Consider the following 19,835-nt stretch of genomic DNA (forward strand, 5'->3'; position numbering starts at 1 on the left):
TTTTATTAAGGCACCACTCAGATGCAAATACAGAACACAAATCAGGTTTTTGGTACTAGTATTCAATTGCACAATCTACCACTAATGCAGCTTAAGGGCTTTTTAATAGAGGGACTCTCAAAAAAGGCTCTGGAAGGTTAAAATTCAATTCCTTAACAAAACTGTATATTAATTTAATGTGCCTTTGTTACTTTCTTTTAATAATAGTTTCTGTAACTGTGGCTCTTAGTTACAGGATTACTAAAACTGAACATGTAGTTTTTCACCACTGATAATGCTTGAGTTTTATTTTTCAAGTTAATTTTTTGTTGTTTGGGTTTTTTTAAGGAAAAAAAATCTCACAGTTGCATACCATACCATCTACAGATGGCAAATAGTTCAGTTACAAATTGGTAAAGATCTTGGCACCATCCTTTTAAGTTAATAAAACTGGCTTATCAAGCAATGTCTCTACTGCATAATTGTATGTTTTGTTCCACTTAGATTTAAGTGGAGATGACTCTGGTATTATCTGAAGCTACCAAGGCTATATAAAGGCCATCATTCTTACCAATACCATGCAGACATCTCAATAAGCTGAGGAAGACAAAGTGGGAAGAAATGTCTTCATTCCCTGTGGTTCTGTATTGCTACAGAGGACATTAAAATGCCACTGCCTTTGTACATACACAGAACACAAGAGACCTAAAATGAATGCAGAGATGGGCTAAGTGTCCAGAAATAGCATGAAATCAGATAAAATACTTTTAACACAAAACTCACAAGTTAACTCAAGATACCTTTCTTTAGCTTGCATCACAGAATTAGCAACAGCCAAAAACTGATAACAAACTTAACCACCTCCTTAGCAGCTGTGCGGTATCTCCGGCAGTCCTTCTCCTGGCCTGTATGGCCATCTGGTAGTCTACCAAAACTGTTTGTGGGTAATTCTGAACTCAGGATGATTATAGCACTTCCTTCATGTACATTTCACATCTAGAAAACCAGAAAGAATTGCACTGAAAATGCACCATGGTATCACTAACTGGAAACACATTAGGTGGTGTCTTCCGCATGCACTCAGAATATAAATGAAATCTTGAGTTACACAGGAACTGTGGAGAGAATCAAAGGACTGAAAAACAGGATGTGGTTGCTGCTTAGCCACAGTTTACAGTTTGTCCAAGAAATCTCTTCCAGTGGCAGAGTTCTTGTTCTTTAACTCTACACCCAACTTACAGGACTTGGCTAAGTCACAACGCCTTGATCCCAGTTTAGTGGCTTTTAGTGACTGTGACAGTAGCCTAAGTAGTGATAGGCAGGATCTGATGCTTTTTGCAAAGTTTTGAAGTTGCAGCCTGTAAAATGCAGATGCAAGTGCTACCAAAAGAAAATGTTAGTTGAAAAACATTCCAGGGGAAGAAGCTTGTAAATTCTTCTGGCATATACCAGTTTTCCCATCAGTCTCTCAAGGAGAGAAGAATCAAGTTGATAGTGGGATAAGCAGATGCCCTGATTTTTCTAATACAAACAAAAGTCTGGCTGTACCTCTCTGTTGCTCCTGTAAGTGAGGGGCAGATGAGGTAACTATTACTCCATGGGATGTTTTGGTTCTCTTCAAAAGCTATATAGTGGTATTAAAAGGCAGGGAAACCATTCTTAATTTTGATACCTTATAAGAAACAATGTAAAGTATTTTTACTAACTAGTTTGAAATCTTCTGCCCGCTGTATGAGGATTTGCTCAGATATTTGACATAGTAATGAAAATGAGGCTTTTGCACAATTGCCACAAGGATCTCTATCTTCCTGTATCATAAAAAGGTTGTGGAAGACAAGACAAGCTAATGAAAATTAATAAGGTACTTTATTTGATAGTCTAAACTATTACAACACTGTAATAGTTTACAATAGTTACAACAGAGCTACCAAATGTTAAACATACAGAATCCCTGAAGTGTCTGGCTGGCAGAATATAGCTGATGGAAGTATAGAGCTTCCTCTCACATAACTGAGAAAAAAAAAGTGAAGATGTCCAACTTCAGTGGTCTCCCAACCTCCTAAGGGCTTAAAAAAAGGGAGAGCTTATAAGTGGCATTTAAGGCCTCCTTCAGGATCAACGGACACTCCTGATGTAAAAAATACAAATATACAATCAAGCTTTAAAAAAATAAACAAAAAAGCTTCACAGCCTTTTCATATTTCTGGATTGCACCTTGGAAAATAGCAGGTAATGACTTGAGTCTATCACAATTTAGATCATCTAAATCTTCTTATAAAAGGATGTAGGTCTGGGGCAAGTCCTTCAGTTCTATTGCCAGAATTTAGTAAGTTACCCACAGCATCCCAAACCCACTAGTATTCTCCTTTCCTCATGCAATCAAGGTAGGTCTCCTAGCATTTTAAATGTTGGCTTCTTCATACACTGGAAGCTAGCTTTGTCTAAATGGTAAAGGAGTACTGGAAAGCACTCAGTTGACAAAAGCTGCACCACGAGTACAAACTAAAGCCGTGACCATCTTGTGACTTGCGCTTCCCAAGTACATTGCTCCAATCAAACCCTCATGTCTGGTGAGGTAGAGAGCAGAAGGCACAGTCTTACTGAGTTTGCTTTTCTGGCTGTAAGAGTGGCTGCACAGATATGAAGGTGGCGTTATCTGAGCTAAGAGACAAAGCAGACAAATCCAACTACAGCACAAGAGATGCCGTGCTTACAGAAGTCATCATTCCAAACCACCTGAACAATGAGCATGGCTCATTAGAATTAACACTTTTCAGTCCAGCAGCCGTGGGGTTGGAGGAAGAGAGATCTGAGTATAGGCCCCTCTCCAGCAGCCCTTGAGAGCATTTCCCATAGATGCTTTTGAGAACACAGAGACATTACGCATCTTCATCCTGATTCTCTAAGAAGTCGGTCAAGGTACTGTCATCCACAGGAATTAATAAGTATTCCACACCATCAGCTCCCTGAGAACACAGACATACACATTCTGTTAACAGCAGTGTACAGGACAAGGCAAGCCACCAGACAGCACTGCAACGCTAGCATTTATCTGCAGTCTGGACAAGAGCTGGCCAGCATTCTGAAGGACTACTTTACTAAAAACCAGAAATATTTCACTAGAGCAATGCTGGAAATGCACAAATACTGAGAAAAGTCAGTATATGATACATCTTGTGTGTTGTGCTAGTCTGACACTACACAGCTCACCATATCTAGTACTGCTATACTGCCTCATTATTAGGATGAGTCTGCATTCTTTTCTTGTGAAAATAGAGATAACTATTGGCAGCAGACTGGCAGGCTCCACAGTCCATTATTTCTCACAGTCTTCAGGAAGAAGAGACATGCAGGTTGCTGAGTAACCAAAGCACACTGCATTTTTACAGCATGTAAAGGGTGTTGACAAATTGGAGGCATGGAAAGAGACGCAATTACGGAATTTCAGCCCTTTGCTAATTCCTAGGAGTTTAAAACAATACAGTCTCGCTTAGTAGCAATTAAGCATATTTTTTATTTAAAGTGGTATTATTATTATTATTATTATTATTATTATTATTATTATTATTATTATTATTTTAAAGTGATTTAAAGTAAAATCCAGAATTATATTCTTCCCTCAACTCACCCGCTTGGTCCGGATGAGCTTGTGGTCCCTGAATTCTGTCAGCTGTGCCCTGAGTGTCAGGTCACTGTTCACAAGGAAAGCCTCCCGACACTGCTGGTAAAAGTCTTGGAAAGACAGCCCTGGAGACAGAAAAAGTCAAGAACAAGAAATGGAAAGCGGTAAGATTGTCAGAATATTCCAGGTCTAATGCCACATACTTTCTCTGCCTGAAAGCCTTGCTTTGGCTCAGACCACAGTACCTACAGTAACATCGCCTCTTTCAAGTATATATCCAAGCTAAAATTTTAGTAATTAATGGAAAACCACTGAATTAACATTCCAGTCACAGTGTTGCCTAAAGGAATTTTAATAGCACTTTAAATGCACTTTCCAACATGGTTAATCTCTCTAATTTCCAACTCTATCTTACTTTCTTTACCATTAACAAGTTATCCATATCCACTGCAGCACCTATTACAGATGGTGACAGAATATTCCACATGTATAGCAGGGATACATCAGAAGCCACCTAGACAGGAGCAGCATGGGGAAAAAAATCTATCTTTCCCTGGTTCTTTAAGTGCAAGTTATGCAAATTCATAGACTTCATTTTAATTTTTTTTAACTCCACAGCCCCCCATGAATGGTCTCAGTCATGTCTAAGAATCAAAGCAGACAACAGTGAGAGCAGATCCTTCAGAACCAGCCAGTCTATTGATTTCCTGACAGAGTCAGACACAGTGCCACTTAGAAAGACACTGAGCTGACTGTTGTAGCACTTCTGTTGCTGGAGATGTAACCTGCATACCAAAAGCCAGGGCTGCTGTGAACAGCAACACCCCAAACAGATGAGCAAAGGTGGGTACTTACCTGGATAAGATGGGTTGTCCTTTTTCTCCAGCTGGTACTGAGCAAGCAATCTGAATATCCCCCTAAGTGAAAGGAGGAAAGGAGAAAATCAAAATAAAAATAGTAATTGAGAAACAACCCAAAACCCCCACCTTTAGAAAATATGACCTGATTTGCCCTTTTGCACAAAGACCTAGTTGTGAATCTCATCACTGGACAAGGTTTGCTATCCAAATGCTGTTTATTTAAAGTAACCACTCAACTGGAACCCAGGTCCTGCTATCTTCATCTTCAACACTGTTGTCAGAGAAATGGATTGTAAGGACTGTGTCCTCAGCAAGTGCTACTACAAAGTGTAAGAGTGCCTTACCTGGCATTGGGAGTGAGACTGCGCAGGACATGCGTGAGGGAGCTCAAAGCCAAAGATCCAGACTGTTGTACTAAAAGCGAATTCTCATAAGACGTTTCTTCCACGTAAGGACTAAATGTGGTTGTTTCATACCAAAGCCAGTTATAGAGACTCAGCTTTGCCTGATCCCACACTAGACAGAGAGAAAAGAGCAAGCAGACAAAATTGGGAGGTTTATCTTTTCTAAGGTGTTAAATAAGCAATATTAAAATGAACATAGTTCTACTGTAGGACTGAGGAAACTATGCATGCTTGTGAAATTCACAGTACATAGACCCAGATACTTGCTGTTCCAGCAAGACAATTTCTCTTCAACAAAACATTTGCATGCATCCCTTTTCCATACCAGTTTCATAGATAGACTGTAAATCCTTCCAGAGTCAACAGTGTGCAACCAGCTGCAGCTGGATGCTCTGCCCAGAGTGCAGGTAAACCAGCTTGAACAATACCCTTCTCAGAGTGTGTGGAGATTCCTTCCTTGAGTGGGGATGCTCCTCGAAGTTACTTCTCAAGGCTGAACTAAAGAGATTTGCCCACAGTTGTTGGTATGGGTAAGTAACATCAATCTCTACTTAATAACTGTTTTTGCTAGCTTTAATATAACTGCTTCAATATTCCTTCAAAAATAGTGCACTGTACTAGTAGTTATAGCCACCTATACTCTGTACTAAATAATTCTGATTAAGATCTTTTAGTCTAGTCATCATCTTAATTTAAAAAAACACATTTATTTATGTATTTGGTTTGCCATCCTTAATCCTGGGAGACAAAGTTCAATTACACCTAATATAATCCTTTAGACATAAACTATCTACTAAGTCTGGCACTAAGATTGGGTCCAGCCACATCTAGACTCCTCTCCAAGGACAAGTTTAGAAAGCAGGGGGGGTCCTTTCTGCACCTCATGGCTCAATGGGAGGGCTTCTCTTTGTCTGAAGCTTCTGTTCTGCCCCCAACACTGGCTGATAAACAAAATTGTTAAGTTGCAATGACAGACATAACATCCAATTTCTAGTTCAGTAAGTCCCTAAAAATCAAAGGGTGCCAGAAGCTAGGAATCTATTTGTATATTATGATCAGTATTATTTCTCAGTATCTTTATACAGTTTTGGTTCAGTACCACCATAGTCCCCATGGGGATTATACACACATCAACAGAACTGTTCTACAAATCAACAGTAATACACGAGGTTATGAAACAGCAGCCCCAAAGCAGAATGCAGATTCTTTGCTAGATCAGGGAACTCACTGAGAGGAGCATTGATGTGATCAATAGAGGCAATGAGGTAAATGCTGGGCAGAGATGACAGCTGTGCCAGGATCTGCTGACTTCTTTCTCCTCTCAACATCTGGCTGTCCAGGTTATGAATGAGGACATAGAGCTCTAAAGATGAATCTGCAAGGTCAGAAAAAACAGCAGAGAACCAATCAAAGAAACTGCACACAAGCTGGCTTCCCATTCCCAGGGCAGCACAGGACAAGTCTGCTCCATCAGGCTCCATATATATCACTCCAATATCAAATCACTTTCCTTTTACGGCTTACTTTGATCCCATACTTGGTTTTTCTGAGCACCTAAAAGGATTTTTCTCAATTCACTGTATCACAGTTGTCATCACAGCTACAGTTCTTTTTTTCAGTTTAAGCTTTTCTGTTATAATCTACTTTCCACTTGGTCACAGGTTTACCGTGAATTGCCCTTTTAGCTATGCATTTCTTTGCAACTCAAGATCATTAAAATATATTTTAGAATGGAAGCCTAAGCACAGTTTGTTCAGCTGCTTTCGAGTTACATGACTAAGATCTTTAAGCTCCTCTTCACACGTGAAAATGTATTTTCTATTAATGCATTAAGGGCATTAATTTTATTCTATTAATCTATTAAGGGGTAATAGATTCTATTAATCTATTAAGGGTTGGATCCAAAACATATTAACTTCATTGGAAATTTTTCCCACTGAGTCCTGAAAGAAAGTTACAAAGACCTAGCTTGGATAATGCAAATGGCAGATGCTAAAATTTCCGGACAGTTTCTTGCTGCTGTATTTATCCCTAGGAACAGCTGTTTCCTCTGTCCAGAAACAATTCTGGAACTACAACCAGTTTTTGTGCAAATGAATACATACTTGTCTGCCAATGAAAACCAAAGGTTCCTCAGATTTCCAGTCAGATCAGCTGTAGTGTACTTGATTTATGTACATCAAGGTGCATACTGCTGTTCACCAGTCTTTTCACTTAGTCCCACCAGACGTGATGGGTAATGATGCAAAACAAAATATAAACACTGAAACACCAATGCCATGCACAAATAAGATTCCATGGCAATGTATATAACATGTATATAAAAGCAGTAAAAGAGATGTTCAAAAGTATTTCAAGTAAGCATTCCATGTGGGAATACCTGTTTAATTTTCCTTTTGAAACCAATTCTAACCTGCTTTGACACTGCTGTCCTGCTGTAAAACACTGACTGAGGTAACAGCTTGGGATCGTGCACACATATATTTCTGGTGCACATGTTTTCATATATGTTGCATAAATTACAAGCAAGGAAGTGTACCAGTTACAATACACTAAGAAACTGTGATTGCACATATGAAAACTATGAGGAAAGAAATGCCCTCCTAACAGCAAGCAAACTCTAATATTTTAATGTATAAATTAGTCATTTTACCTTCTTTAAACCTTTTAGTAATGAATTCAAGTTGGTCAAGGGGGCTGCGGAAGGTTCCTATATGATCCAATACCTCCTCTGTGATGGAGTTGAGAATCTGAAAAAGAAAACAGGTGACCCTTATGAAGGGATCTGGCACTTAAGTGTAGAAAATCTGAAACTGCCCTTGACTCTCATGTGGGAGGTAATCCAATTTTTGCCATCAAATCCCCACAACAGTCAACATTAACAAAAAAATTCTACCCCTTTTCAAAATAGTGACATAAAATAAGGCTTCAGAGTGATAAGTATCTAGTAATTACTGCAATTCCTTGGAAAATGCACAGGATAATTTCTTTAAGAGAGAGAGGAACTGCTCTTCATTCAAGAGCCTGCTGCTATAGGATGCAGCAGGCTTCCTTAATATTTTACACTGAGAGACTTAAGAGGTATCTGTAAAACAGGATGATTACATAAGCCATAAGCTTTTCCCACACTTACAGATCTCACAGTGATGCTGGGAAAGTATCCATTAACCACAAGGTGAACAGAATCCTGGAGCAGAGACGTACGAAACTTCTCCAACAAATCACGCTTTGAGCCCAGTCCATACAGCACGATATTGAAACCCAAGCTGCAGAAAAGTGAGCAAAATACACTGAATCAAAAAAGTACAAGTCTGGTTTTAGGTTCATATATTTATTAAGCAAAATGATCCTCTGCAATCTTGCCTCTAAAAACTTTCACATTTTGTCAACTCCAGGTTTACCTTCACCTGACAGCTAATAAATAAGATGAGCTGCAAGGAATCTGAAATGTGGTATGTGCCATTCTACTAAAAGAAGCCTTTTAACAGCCTAGAGGCTCACAAATTCAGCAAAACATCTATGTAAGAAAATGGTATTGACTAAGAACGTGATAGTACATCTAAAACTTCAGGTTACAAATGTAACCAGCACTCACATGTATCTCCTCACCAGTGGTTATATTAAGTGCTTACCAGGGGTCACAGCATTTACAAGGAAAAAAGCAAGCCTTCATGCTGATTTTCCACTCTGATCCACAGGCGCAATTTCAAAGCAAAATTACTCTATTCTCATATATATTTCTTATCCTAATTGTTCCACAGAAAAAGAGGCAGGAAAGCACAAAGAAAATATGGTAGGGAATTGTAGAATCCCAGAGAAACTGACTTTAGTCACATCCACTCCTCTCTCAGGCTTCATCATGATCTGAGAAATGCTCATTAGGCCTTGGTCTTTGCGAATTGCACCTGGAATAAGCCCCTCTCCAACTTATCAGAAACACTGTCTGTTCCCAGGAACTAGTGATGTCTAATGAGCACATGTTTTTTAACAAGCAGCCTTGGAAACTTATTTTTCTTGCCTGAATAACAACCCCAGTGGAATAATATTTCGGTTGCTGAACCTTCAAAGAAAGTTACTGACTCAAATTGCGGCCAGGATGAAAAAATTACTATGACTGAAGCCCACTCTCTTGCCACCCTATAAGCAGTGGTCTGAAATGAAATCATTTTGAGGTCTCAGTTCCCAGAAGGTAACTGGCTAATGTGTATGTCTCAAACATTGATAACCAGATGGCTGTGAAGCCAACCAAGGACTGTTAATAATAACAGACAAGAATTGTTGATAATAACCAAGGATTATTAGTATTAACACACTGTGAAGAAGAACAAGTTTTGGCTGGAAAAAAGGGGCTAGGTGGAGACAGGGCAGCACTTTTCTGAACCACAACACAGTACAGTGCAAGTGCAGGAATGGCTGGCAGGAAGTGGATGTGGACTATAAGGTGGGGTTGGAACTACAAAAGACCCCCGAAGCCCTTTGATCCACTTCCAGAAAGGCCTAAAAGAACGGACTGTGCATAACTAATTAGCATAGAAAGTGACAAACCTGCCCATGAAAAGGTACCCCCCAAGCCCAGGCAGTGCCCTCAAACTCCAGACATGTCAGCAGCCGGACCGATGCAGCTGGATCGTTGCTTATCAGGTGGATCAATGCTGAAACCAGGATTGGCATCCCCTCAGCTAGGTCAGGACTAAGACCAGGATCGGCATCCCATCAGCCGCATGGATGCTGGAGCAAAGGTTGATGATCCCTTTTTCTCTCTCTTTTCCTTTTTCTTTTCCTCTCTTTTTTTCTTTAATCTCCCTTTTTAATCAACCTCTTTAATTTCTCTTTTCCCTTCTACCCTACTCCATTATCCAGAACTCACTGCCATATGCCTGTATAGTAAGTCAGGGACTAACATACCAATTTTCATGCCATGTGAGTAATGTACTAATAAAACTCTCTGATTGTTTGTGGATGCTTTGATTTTTGTTGTTCCTTTTGACCAATGAGTATTTTTGAATCTTAAGAGCTTCCTTACTCTTAAGGGTAGGTCATCACAGGAATCACAAAGCTTTGTTTAGTTTTAAGAAGCACGAAAAGCATCATCTTAACCAGAAAGAAGTTTATCAGGTTACTCAAAAAGCACTGGGCAAAGGTAAGGTGTTCAACAGGTGTCACTGCCTGCAGTGCCATCTAAGGATTTGTTCCTTCTGCCCTGCCACATTCATCTCTAACCATCTGCCCAGATCGCCGAGTCACGGAGAACTCCTCCTCTTGCAACTCTCCAATTTTCACAGCTTATGTCTTTTTCATACACTTTGTCACTCCTCATGGATCACAGATTTCATTATACTCCACTCCCTTGCAAAGCTTCCAAGGGGCTTTCTCCTCACCAGTACTGGCTCCAGCCTCAGCACTTAACTTCAGAGCTGGTGGTCTGCCTTCTCTAAGGCACTTCAGAATCTCACAGCTCTCTATAGTTCCATTTGCTTCCTGAATGTTCACTCTTTTCTCCTCACCATGAAGATACACACAAACCCAAATAAAATTTATAGTTCCCATGTTTCCAAAGGCATTAAGGTTTCTTTGTGCCCAGATAATTAGGTACTACAGGCATTCAAAGTTAACCGCTACGCCACTAGAGATAGCCACAGACTGAAGAAATTGGTGGTGGGCTACTCACTACCAGTTCGCTGCTGTAAGCAAAACCAATTCCTTACAAAGGACGCTTTTTTCATCATTCACTTTCCCTGTTTTCTCATTATTCATGTTCCCCGTTTGTGAATGCCCTCTAGATTGGTTTAGAGAGGCACAGGCAAACTAGCCAGGTAGAATGCAATGTCATTGCACTTCAGACATTCAGTTTAAGGAGTTAGTCAGATATGATTTGGTCTGCAAGAAGCACTGAACTACATTAATGTCACCTACTTTTAAATTTAAGCAATCAACCATAAGAAAAGAAGTCGCTCCTTAATTCACCCACAGGATATTGTTGACTAAGGGTAAGTTTACTGGCAGTGCCTTTTTACTAGGCTTATTTAGTGATTCTCATTGGATACTTACTGTAATTGCAGCATCCACTTGGAAAACAAGGATTCATGTTGCTGGTTAAGTTCTTTAATTTCAGCAGCATAGGCAAGGGGAGCTTTTGTCAGAAGATCACGCAGTGTTTCCTATGTTGAGAAAGAGATGACAGTCATTCAAAGCAGAAAAGAAACAAGGCATATCTGGAGTCCTTAAAAACACCCTCTAGTATGCTTTCTAGCAAGGGAGAATAGTTTTCATTGTCAGTGCACTCAATTTGTGGTTGTTTCTTTTTTCCATGAAGACCCCCTAAGCACAGTTTTGCTACTGGAGACACAAAACAGAGATTAAGTAAACTTATTATGTGAAATGACAGCCAGAGTAGGACTAGAGCAGATATCACACTGTGTTTTTTGTCTTTCTGCCAAGTACGGGAAAACCACTACAGGAACAACAGGCACACTCAGAGCTTACACAGCCCCAAGCACTGCACCAGGAAGGTGCCAATATTACATCCCTGCTCAGGGGAGCAAAGGCTTAGCAACATGCTTAGTAAAGGTTCAGATGTTTGTCACTAGAAGAGAATACTCAAAAAAACCCATCATCTTAAAAAAGAAATACAGCAGGAAGAAAATAATTTGCAGCTGATAGCTAAATGCAGAAAAAGTATTATTTCAAAAGCACCGAGAACCAAAGGAATAATTCAGCTTTAAAGGTATGCTGTGATGCTCATGTTTAATCAGCATGGCAGCATAAGTAGCATCAAATCTACACTGACCTCCCTTTCTCCTCCATTTTAACAGCTTTGCTTTCCACTCCCTTGCAACAGAAGACAGTTTACGCTGGAAAGGCAGCTGCAATGTATCAGACAAAGCACTGAGAGACAGAACTGCTAAGCCTTCGATTACTTTGAAGCAAGCAGTAGATTTAACACTGAAAGCCTTGATTTCCTTCCAGAGCTGTTACAAAAGAACTTGTTAAGAATACAGGTGTTCCTCTGGGCAGCAATTCCAGACAACAGCAGGCATCAGGTAGTCTGCATATATGCCATCTTTTACAACATAAATGGGCACAAAAAGCAGTCATGGACACAAGAACTCCAAATATTCTACACACTTCCCTGGCACCTGTCCTTGGGTACCTGTCTATGTAGGGTACCACTCCTTGCTTTGAACTGTCTCATGGAAGTGAGAAAAATAAAGTAATTCAGTCATCACAATTAGATGATTCCTGTCTACTAGAAACTGGAAAGGAACAAACTAAATCTAACAAACTAGGTGACAACATTTTGAGCTGTCCCAGTCCTGCAAATGGCTTGACCTAGTAGTGTTAAAAGAGCTCTCTTTATTTCCTCTACACATAAATAGTCAAGACGGCTTGTAATTCCCCACATTATTTCATTGACAAAGTACTCTTTTGGTGATAATTTTTAAAACAGGTCTCTACAATTGTGCTTCTCCCTCTTCTCCTCCCTCAAGAGCAAATTTTAACCTCTTCTGGTAACCTCTCCTCCCTGCATTTTCCCTACTGTCTCATATTCAAACAACTGGGCACTGTCCCTGCTCAGAGCAGCAGAAGGGAACATACTGCTTAAAACGCTACCTAAACCAGTGTTACCACCGAGCATGTAACGAGCAGAAATAAAGTGAAAATAGCAACATCAGGAAATTTTGAAGAGGGAAATCTTTATCAAAGAAATCAAAAGCTCCAAGAGTTGTGTTATTCACTGTGAATGTACCTGATTCAACCTTCTTTTCCGCAACTTCTGCAGCGTTCGGTCTGAAGTGAGCACTTTGGAACTACTGTGAGCTTCAAAGTATTCTTCCATCAGGTTGCTCTGTAAAAGGATAGCAAGATCAGCCACACTCCTCCTGCCTCTCCCTAAGATGGCCGATATGAGACATAGCACAAGGATGAAGAGAAAGACAGAAAATATTAGCAAAAATGGCTTTTATAGTAGCATTCTGCCAAAGCCAACCTAGTCAGATGATTCCTTCCTGAAGATAGAGACTGAAAAGAGATTCTGAGAGAGAGAACATAACACTTAATTCTAAGGCAGTATGAGGATCCCCGATGCTGGAAGGAAATAAGACAATTAGGCTGAACACCAAGCCAGAACAGTAATGTGTGCTTCTTTTGGTGCTACAGGAATCAATTCCTTCATCCTTTATCAATACAAGGTCTCCTGCTTCATGGACATCTTAGAACCTCTCCTTCTGAAGCTGCTAAGGATACAGACTGGATTAGCCCACAGGCTCCCGTGATGCCTGTCCAACAGGGATTGCTCAGAAGTACCGCAAAAGCCAACCCAGCTGGTTTGATTTGAAATGAGTCCAGCAGTCCTTCTCCACAGTCAGGTGTGGTCACTGACAGCTTATTGTCACTACACATCCCTTCGCGTTTGCTAGCTCAGAATTTTTGCACACTCACCATCTTTTCCTCCTTATTTTTTTTGGCTAGGCTGTTTCTGGGAGGAGGTGTAGGTGCAGCCTTAGTTTTTGCTGGGGTCTTTTGACCTGATAAAACAGTGCTGACTTCTTGCTGATCTTCTTCATCCTCCTCCTCTGAGCAGGAAGCAGAATATTCACTCTCACTTTCTAAATAGGAATCTGGAGCTAGAGCATAAATTTACGATTAAAAGCTAGGAATGACTTCTTACATGTAATCCATTTTGCACCATCTCACACTCTCACACACATTCTCGAGAAGTTTTTCAAGCATATGAATCCTCAATATTTTTTACAGAAAGGTAAAATCAATGCTTAACAGAACTGCAAACACACATGGTCATTTCTTTCCCAGTTCTAGCATCACAAAGTATTGTTAAGTAAAGCTTGCTCCTTGACACCAACTAAGAAACATAATTCGACCATAAAAATGGACAGTGGAATTCCCTATTTCTCTTAGAATCTCTGCATAAGTTTTCGCAAATGCCAATCATGCAAGCTGAGTATCTTCTAAGTCACACTGCAAAAAGGTTTTGTAAAATATCTCTGTTAGCAGTGTTGATTGAAGAGCACAGACAAATCTGGCTCAGTCTTGGTCTCTCAACACAAAAGAAATAGAAGATGAAACACCATGTGCTAAACTCTCCTCTGCATTCATTCTGAGCATGTATAGCCAACCAGTTGTTGGAATAACTATTGGAATACTTTACCATGGATGTCCCAGCCATCATCAAAAAGTTTTATGACCTGGTTCAAGCAATTACGCCACATTTAAGTGTCAGCACAGGTTAGATTACTGGAAGTTTTGTCTCTTTTGATCATGTTACTGAAGTTTGGCAACTTGGTGCTTCTAACCTTTCCATCCCTTACCTTAGTAACTATCAGTTGTAGGGAAAAGGTCAACATAAGGACATTTCTACACTCTCTGCAGGATGAAGCAGATTGCTTCAGTCACACTGCTACTACAGGCAGAAGCTCACCAGGAAAAACACTCTCTCCTGAGCACAGCCTCACTGATTGGGGGAGGTAACTGCAAAGGCTGATCCTTACCTGCTAGCCTCTTTCTGAGCCTGTAAGGTGTGGTTGACACAAATTCTTTCTTTTTACTCTGCAACAGCAAAGAAAAAACATACATTAGAAGAAGAAGCATAGCTCTCCTCTGAACAGCTCTCTGCCAAGCAAAGAGTAGAATCAAGTTACATTTCCAAAGTATTTCAGCCCACATGAAACTAGGAAAGCAGAAGCAGTAAGTATGGAGAGTTCTTGTTTTGCCATTCCGAGGGAGGCAGGATCAGGTTCCAAAAGGGGCTTAGTTCTTTCAACTCGTGTCTTGAGATGGAGGGTAGAAAATTGTGAAATCTCCAACCAAGATGCCAATCTTGGTCTCTCAGGAAGAGTCAAATTGAAGCAATGACAAACTGAAAATGCTTTGGTCCCCACAGTAGTCATCTTCCACACCATGCTGTCTGCTGGAAGTCCTTTGGATGTCCCTCTATGAAAACAACTACCATGATGACAGAAGACCACTCAGCATACTAAGCCCAGAAGTACAGCACAAGGAACCCAAGCTGCCTGCACTCATCAGGTTGTAGTGGCACATTTTCCTTACATGTGTAAAGCACATGACTGACTTGGACACTGGATCAAGTCTGCAACACTTAGGAAACACTTTTGTTGATCCTGACAAAGTGGATGTGAAATCATCAGGGAGTGAATATGGCATCCCAAAACAGCATCTCTTTTTCAGGCATATCTCATCCTGGAACCTTATTCCAGAAAAGTTGTGTATGATGCTATACCATTTTAGAAAGCCAACTGTTCCACTCTATAACCATAACTGGCAGTTCTGGACAGTATCTCTCTGTAACATCACAAAACACAACATCAACTTACATCCCCCGTTATCCCAATTTATAAACCAATGCTAAAGTAAGAAACTGAACAGCACCACAGTTCTTGAACTCCTGTTCTAACAGCACTCCTAACAATTAAGGCTTTTTCTTCCTTTAGTGAGAAACTGGAAAGCTACGAGTTAAACTGTGTATTAAGGGATAGTCGAGCACCCTCACTTGTGTGATGCAAGGAAACAGTTTCCACCCATGGTAATTAAGCTGTCAAACCCACTATTTGCCCACTGACTCCAAACCCCATAGTCCTTATTAATGGCAGCTCTGGTTCTCATTTCAGTTACTCCTGTGTGGTTGGATTAGGCTTTTCAAGGTCTTTCCTTTCCAGAACTGTACGACTGGTCACCTCAAGTTTTAAAAGTAGGGGGGAAAAAAACCCAACCAAAATCCAACCAAGCTGAAGTCATCACTCACCCTCAGCTGCTCTTTGTTTGAACTTGAATGTTCTGAAAAACAAGAAACAGCATTGTACAGAGTACTGCATATTTTCAACAACAGCGCAAGGTGATCCAGTACAAAACCAGGCATTCACTATTCAAAGGTATGCTGCACCAGAATATCAGCTCCCTGACTCTACCTCCTCACAGGTAGGCAAGGAGAGAACAAAGACAATTGTTGGGAGGAATGGGTTAAAAGTAAAAGACTGGCAAAGAGATTTACAAATATGCTCAAGTGACCCTGCAGCTGGGGATAGCAAAGACTCAAGTAGCAATGTAGAAAAACACATATACCATGTATATTGCTGTTGGCTCTCTGTATGCTTTGAGAAGTAGAGCATCTGTGTCTAGATAACACAGGTGCTTGTTAGACCTGGAGACACCCTAATGGGAGAGTGAATGAGGAGGCTCAAGCTCCCTGTCTTGGTACAGAGAGGATCAAAACACAGTGAAAATCACAGCACGGTGGTAAACTATACACATATGAGAAGCCACTGATAAACCAGTGTGAACAGCAGGCTGGTGATTCTCTAGCACTGGACTAAACTTAATGGTGCCTGAATCTCCACTCGGTGCCTACACCATCTTCACTTGTGCGCCTCTGCCCAGGTGTGGCCTCGGGGAACCTGTGGTTAGTGAGGTAATGGAAGTAAATTTACTCTTTGCATTCCAGCCATGAGTCTGTGGTTGTTCCAGCTGCCTGCCTGTGTCGACTCACACAACAGTCAATGTTATTACCACAGAAGGCAGCTTTTAATTCTGGTCACAGCTTTGGGAGGCCATTGGGAGGAGGGAAGAGGCAGAAAAATGAGGTAATGTTTTCTCCCTGAGCACATCAGACTCCACTTCTGAGCACAAAGGCACATGCTCTTGCCAGTGCTGACCTGCACTGATTTCTCCCACCTGTATTTCTCCCTGCAGCACTGGGCGCTTAAATATTATATAATAAAGTGTGAATTTACACATGAACACCCCCACACTCCTACCTAGCTGCTGCTTAACGTGTAAACCCAACTCATAACTCTCTCAAGTGCAAGTATTTCTGTTGAATGCAGAGGAAGTCGTTAAATGTCACAGCAGTAGATGAGAAAGAGGTTCCTGTTTCCTCTAGAGCAGCAGGGCAGAAGAAATCTGACACTCAGGTGAAGCAGAGGCCATGCATACCAAACAGTTCAGCCTATGGTGTTAAGCTGACTAGAACACTCAGGCATGACAGAAACTGGCACTCAAGCATTCACTCCACCAACCCAATAGAAACATAACTGCCATTCACTCAGCTTCAGTTGCTGAAGCCATCATAGGACTTACTGCTACTTTGAGGTGTCTTTGCTGTCTTCCCAGGGCCCTTGGAGTGATCAGGTGCCACACTCTGTTCTGGTGTGTGGGCTAATTCAGAGGCTGTAGGAAAGAGGGGAAACGGAAGAAGTTTCACATGTCAGGTACAAAACTTCCAGATCTGAGTAGTCAGACATGGAGCCATATACTTGAAATGCTCTCTAAGTATTAATTCCTTAGCTATTGCAGGAAGTGCACCAGATACTTCCTTTTTTTTTCTAACCCTAATGGTGAATGTAATCCTCAGCAAAGATTTTCAAAGACTGAACTCGTCAGTTAATTAATTTTACAAGTGTGGCTGAGGCAATGGCAGAGCACATTTTGCTGCCTGGGAGAGCACGTCTGAATCAGAGAGATGTTTGGCCAGGCTCACTTAGCCCTTTAAAATTGCTCAGCTGGACATAGTAAAGCATCAGGTATAGCAAACACATCAGTTGCCCAGGAGGAACTATTTACCTCTTTGTACTACTTATCAGTACAAGCTGAAGTCAAAGGACTGATCTGAATATGAAAGGACCCCATAACCTGCAAACAGTCCCTACCATTGCAGGACCAACAGCCTATTGTATGGAACAACACTGTGACTAACAGCCCAGCATTGTATGACTTCCGTTTTCAAACTGACTTGGCTGCAGGAGAAAGCACCAGTGAAACCTACTCTGCTGCAGAAGGAGGTGTAAGATAAGAAACACACAACTTCCCAAGACACAGTAGAAGCTAAGAGGCACCAAAACCCTCTCTCTCTTGGATTATCCTTTGTAGGATGTATCAGTAGCTGTGACAGCTAAATGCTAATGAAATTCAGACGATGTTGGACATACTCTTCAAGTGAGAAGAAATGGTGACAACAGGCCTCAAGCATCTTATTTGAACCAAAAGAGTCCACCCTCTCCAGAACTGCAACTTTCTGCAGACTGTGAACTTAGAGTCCAGTTAGCCCAGCAAGCACACTCAGACACTTTGAGTAGAAATCCTCTAACATACAAAGCTAATATAGCCCTTGTTTGATTCTCTGCTACGTAGTAAGGATATTCTCACATCCTTCTAAATTACACAAATAAAAACCCTACCATCCTTTGGCACCTACATGCAGACTTTTCCCCAGTATTAAGAAACTTCTACATTTTCTTATGTGTTTATTATCTGTATTTCTTACCCCCATCATGTCGTTGCTTTGTCCTAGCCCTGTGCTTTTGTTTCTGATGTAGACTGATTCAAAGACTGATAAAAGGTGCTGAAATACTGCAATTATATCTTTTGCATAAAAAGAACTGACAAATCACTTAAGCAAGAATACTCAAAGAAAGACCATAGACGGAGCAAGAATGAAAGAAAAAAGAGCAAAACATACCCAGCTCTGCCATTTTACTGGAGCGTTTGGGAGTCTGAAATGAGTAAACTTCACCACCACTTACACTTGTGCCATTTCCCATTGGATCTGTGAAAAGAAATGTTACCTGCAGCTATTTTAAAAGCACTGATATATTCCCAACCCAAGAAATATGGAATGCAATATTTCGCTATTTGGCTCTCTTTATACTGCAGGTGCTATAAAATAAATATCATAATAAAATCCTAGAATAATAATCCTCTCCTCTGCCTGTTACCACAACCACAGTTAGAGCTGGTTCAGCCCTCAAAAGCAATTTCACTGGCATTGTACAACCCTGACACTGCAAGAATCTCCTTAAGTCACAGATGTGTTACGTTTTCTCCTGCTAATACCTTGGGTAGATATTCCAAGAGTAGCAACATAGTTCTTCTCTTCTAGGATCTCCTGAGCTTCATCATCTGAAATATTCTCAAGTTTCTTCACAAATCTCTTCAAACTGATACTCGGCTGAGGCTTGTCCTTCCGTACTTTGATACCTAGGATTGCAATAAAAGCTTTAACCTCCTGCTATTTCATGATTTCTACTGCAGTAGTATGCAGCCACCCAACTCAGAGACCAAGTTGCTGTTATAACAAATACAATGTTAAGATGTCCTGCTAAAAGAAGACCTGGTCAGCAGCTGACCCTACAACCATTAGTCCCTCCTTCTCCACAAATGCTGGCCCCTGCAGTTCGTAAGGACAAGACACCCATTTCAGCACACACCAGCTTCCATCGTTTGGGCAAAATGACAGTGACTCGCACATTACAGCACTGCATGCAAAGGGAACGGTACTTGCCATGCCCTATCCTTCATGGTGAAAGGCAGCAAGTGGACAGTACCTTGCCTGTAGGCTGTCAGAACACTCGTGGGAGAATTTAGGCTGCGACCCCTCTGGAGACCGTGTGTCTGACCTTCTGCTCAAAGTAGGACCAGCAGTGTCTGATTCGGATGCTCTGTGCCTTGTACTGGCAAGTTTGAAGCATCTCCACAAAGGTTCCAAACCTTAAAAGTAGTCAAAACTGCAGCAAAACTCTCCTACAGCACCCACCACGCGGAGCCTCGCTCCGCCCCGCCCGCAGCCCGTCCCGTGCCGGGCTGGACAGGGACCAACAGCGGAGGGGGCGGTCGTTCGATCCCGGAGGCCTCGTCCTGCTGCGGCCCGACCTGGGTGCTGCAGAACCCCTTTCCCGGGGGCCGCGGCGGCTGCTCAGATCCCCCTCCCCGCGCCCTGGGAGCGGCGGGCGGTGCCGGGCTGGGCGCTGCCCGGGGCCGGCTGTACCTGTGTCGTCGGCGATGTGCTTCAGGACCTCCTCGTCGGGCACGAACTTCACCTGCAGGACGCGGCGGCGGCCGCCGCCCGACCCCTCGCTGCGGCTCATGGTGGCCCCGCCTCGCCTCACCTCACCCCACCCTTCACGGCGCCGCTCCGGCGGGACCGGGGCCAGAACCGGGGTCCCG

General features: G+C 41.7%; 1 protein-coding gene across 2 annotated transcripts; it reads right to left on the minus strand.

Annotated features, from left to right (window-relative positions):
• Nucleotides 1–241: 241 nt before the first annotated feature.
• On the minus strand, nucleotides 242–19,807 carry ORC2 (origin recognition complex subunit 2). 2 transcript variants are annotated; one of them, XM_017836346.1, is made up of 16 exons: nucleotides 19,657–19,807; nucleotides 18,726–18,869; nucleotides 18,352–18,438; nucleotides 16,974–17,063; nucleotides 15,643–15,674; nucleotides 14,372–14,429; nucleotides 13,305–13,489; nucleotides 12,613–12,711; nucleotides 10,914–11,023; nucleotides 7,999–8,131; nucleotides 7,519–7,615; nucleotides 6,094–6,240; nucleotides 4,806–4,977; nucleotides 4,457–4,518; nucleotides 3,608–3,726; nucleotides 242–2,945 (listed from the first exon to the last, which is right to left on the minus strand). In XM_017836346.1, the coding sequence occupies exons 1-16, from the start codon at nucleotides 19,754–19,756 to the stop codon at nucleotides 2,859–2,861; spliced, it is 1,722 nt and encodes a 573-aa protein (XP_017691835.1). In that variant the 5' UTR covers nucleotides 19,757–19,807; the 3' UTR covers nucleotides 242–2,858. The 2 variants fall into 2 exon arrangements, with proteins under 2 accessions (XP_017691835.1, XP_017691844.1); XM_017836355.1 differs by lacking the exon at nucleotides 19,657–19,807 and adding an exon at nucleotides 19,217–19,360.
• Between the last annotated feature and the right edge of the window lie 28 nt (nucleotides 19,808–19,835).

This window comes from Lepidothrix coronata, unplaced genomic scaffold (assembly GCF_001604755.1).
Source record: "Lepidothrix coronata isolate B3197 unplaced genomic scaffold, Lepidothrix_coronata-1.0 Scaffold7, whole genome shotgun sequence".
NCBI lineage: Eukaryota > Metazoa > Chordata > Aves > Passeriformes > Pipridae > Lepidothrix > Lepidothrix coronata.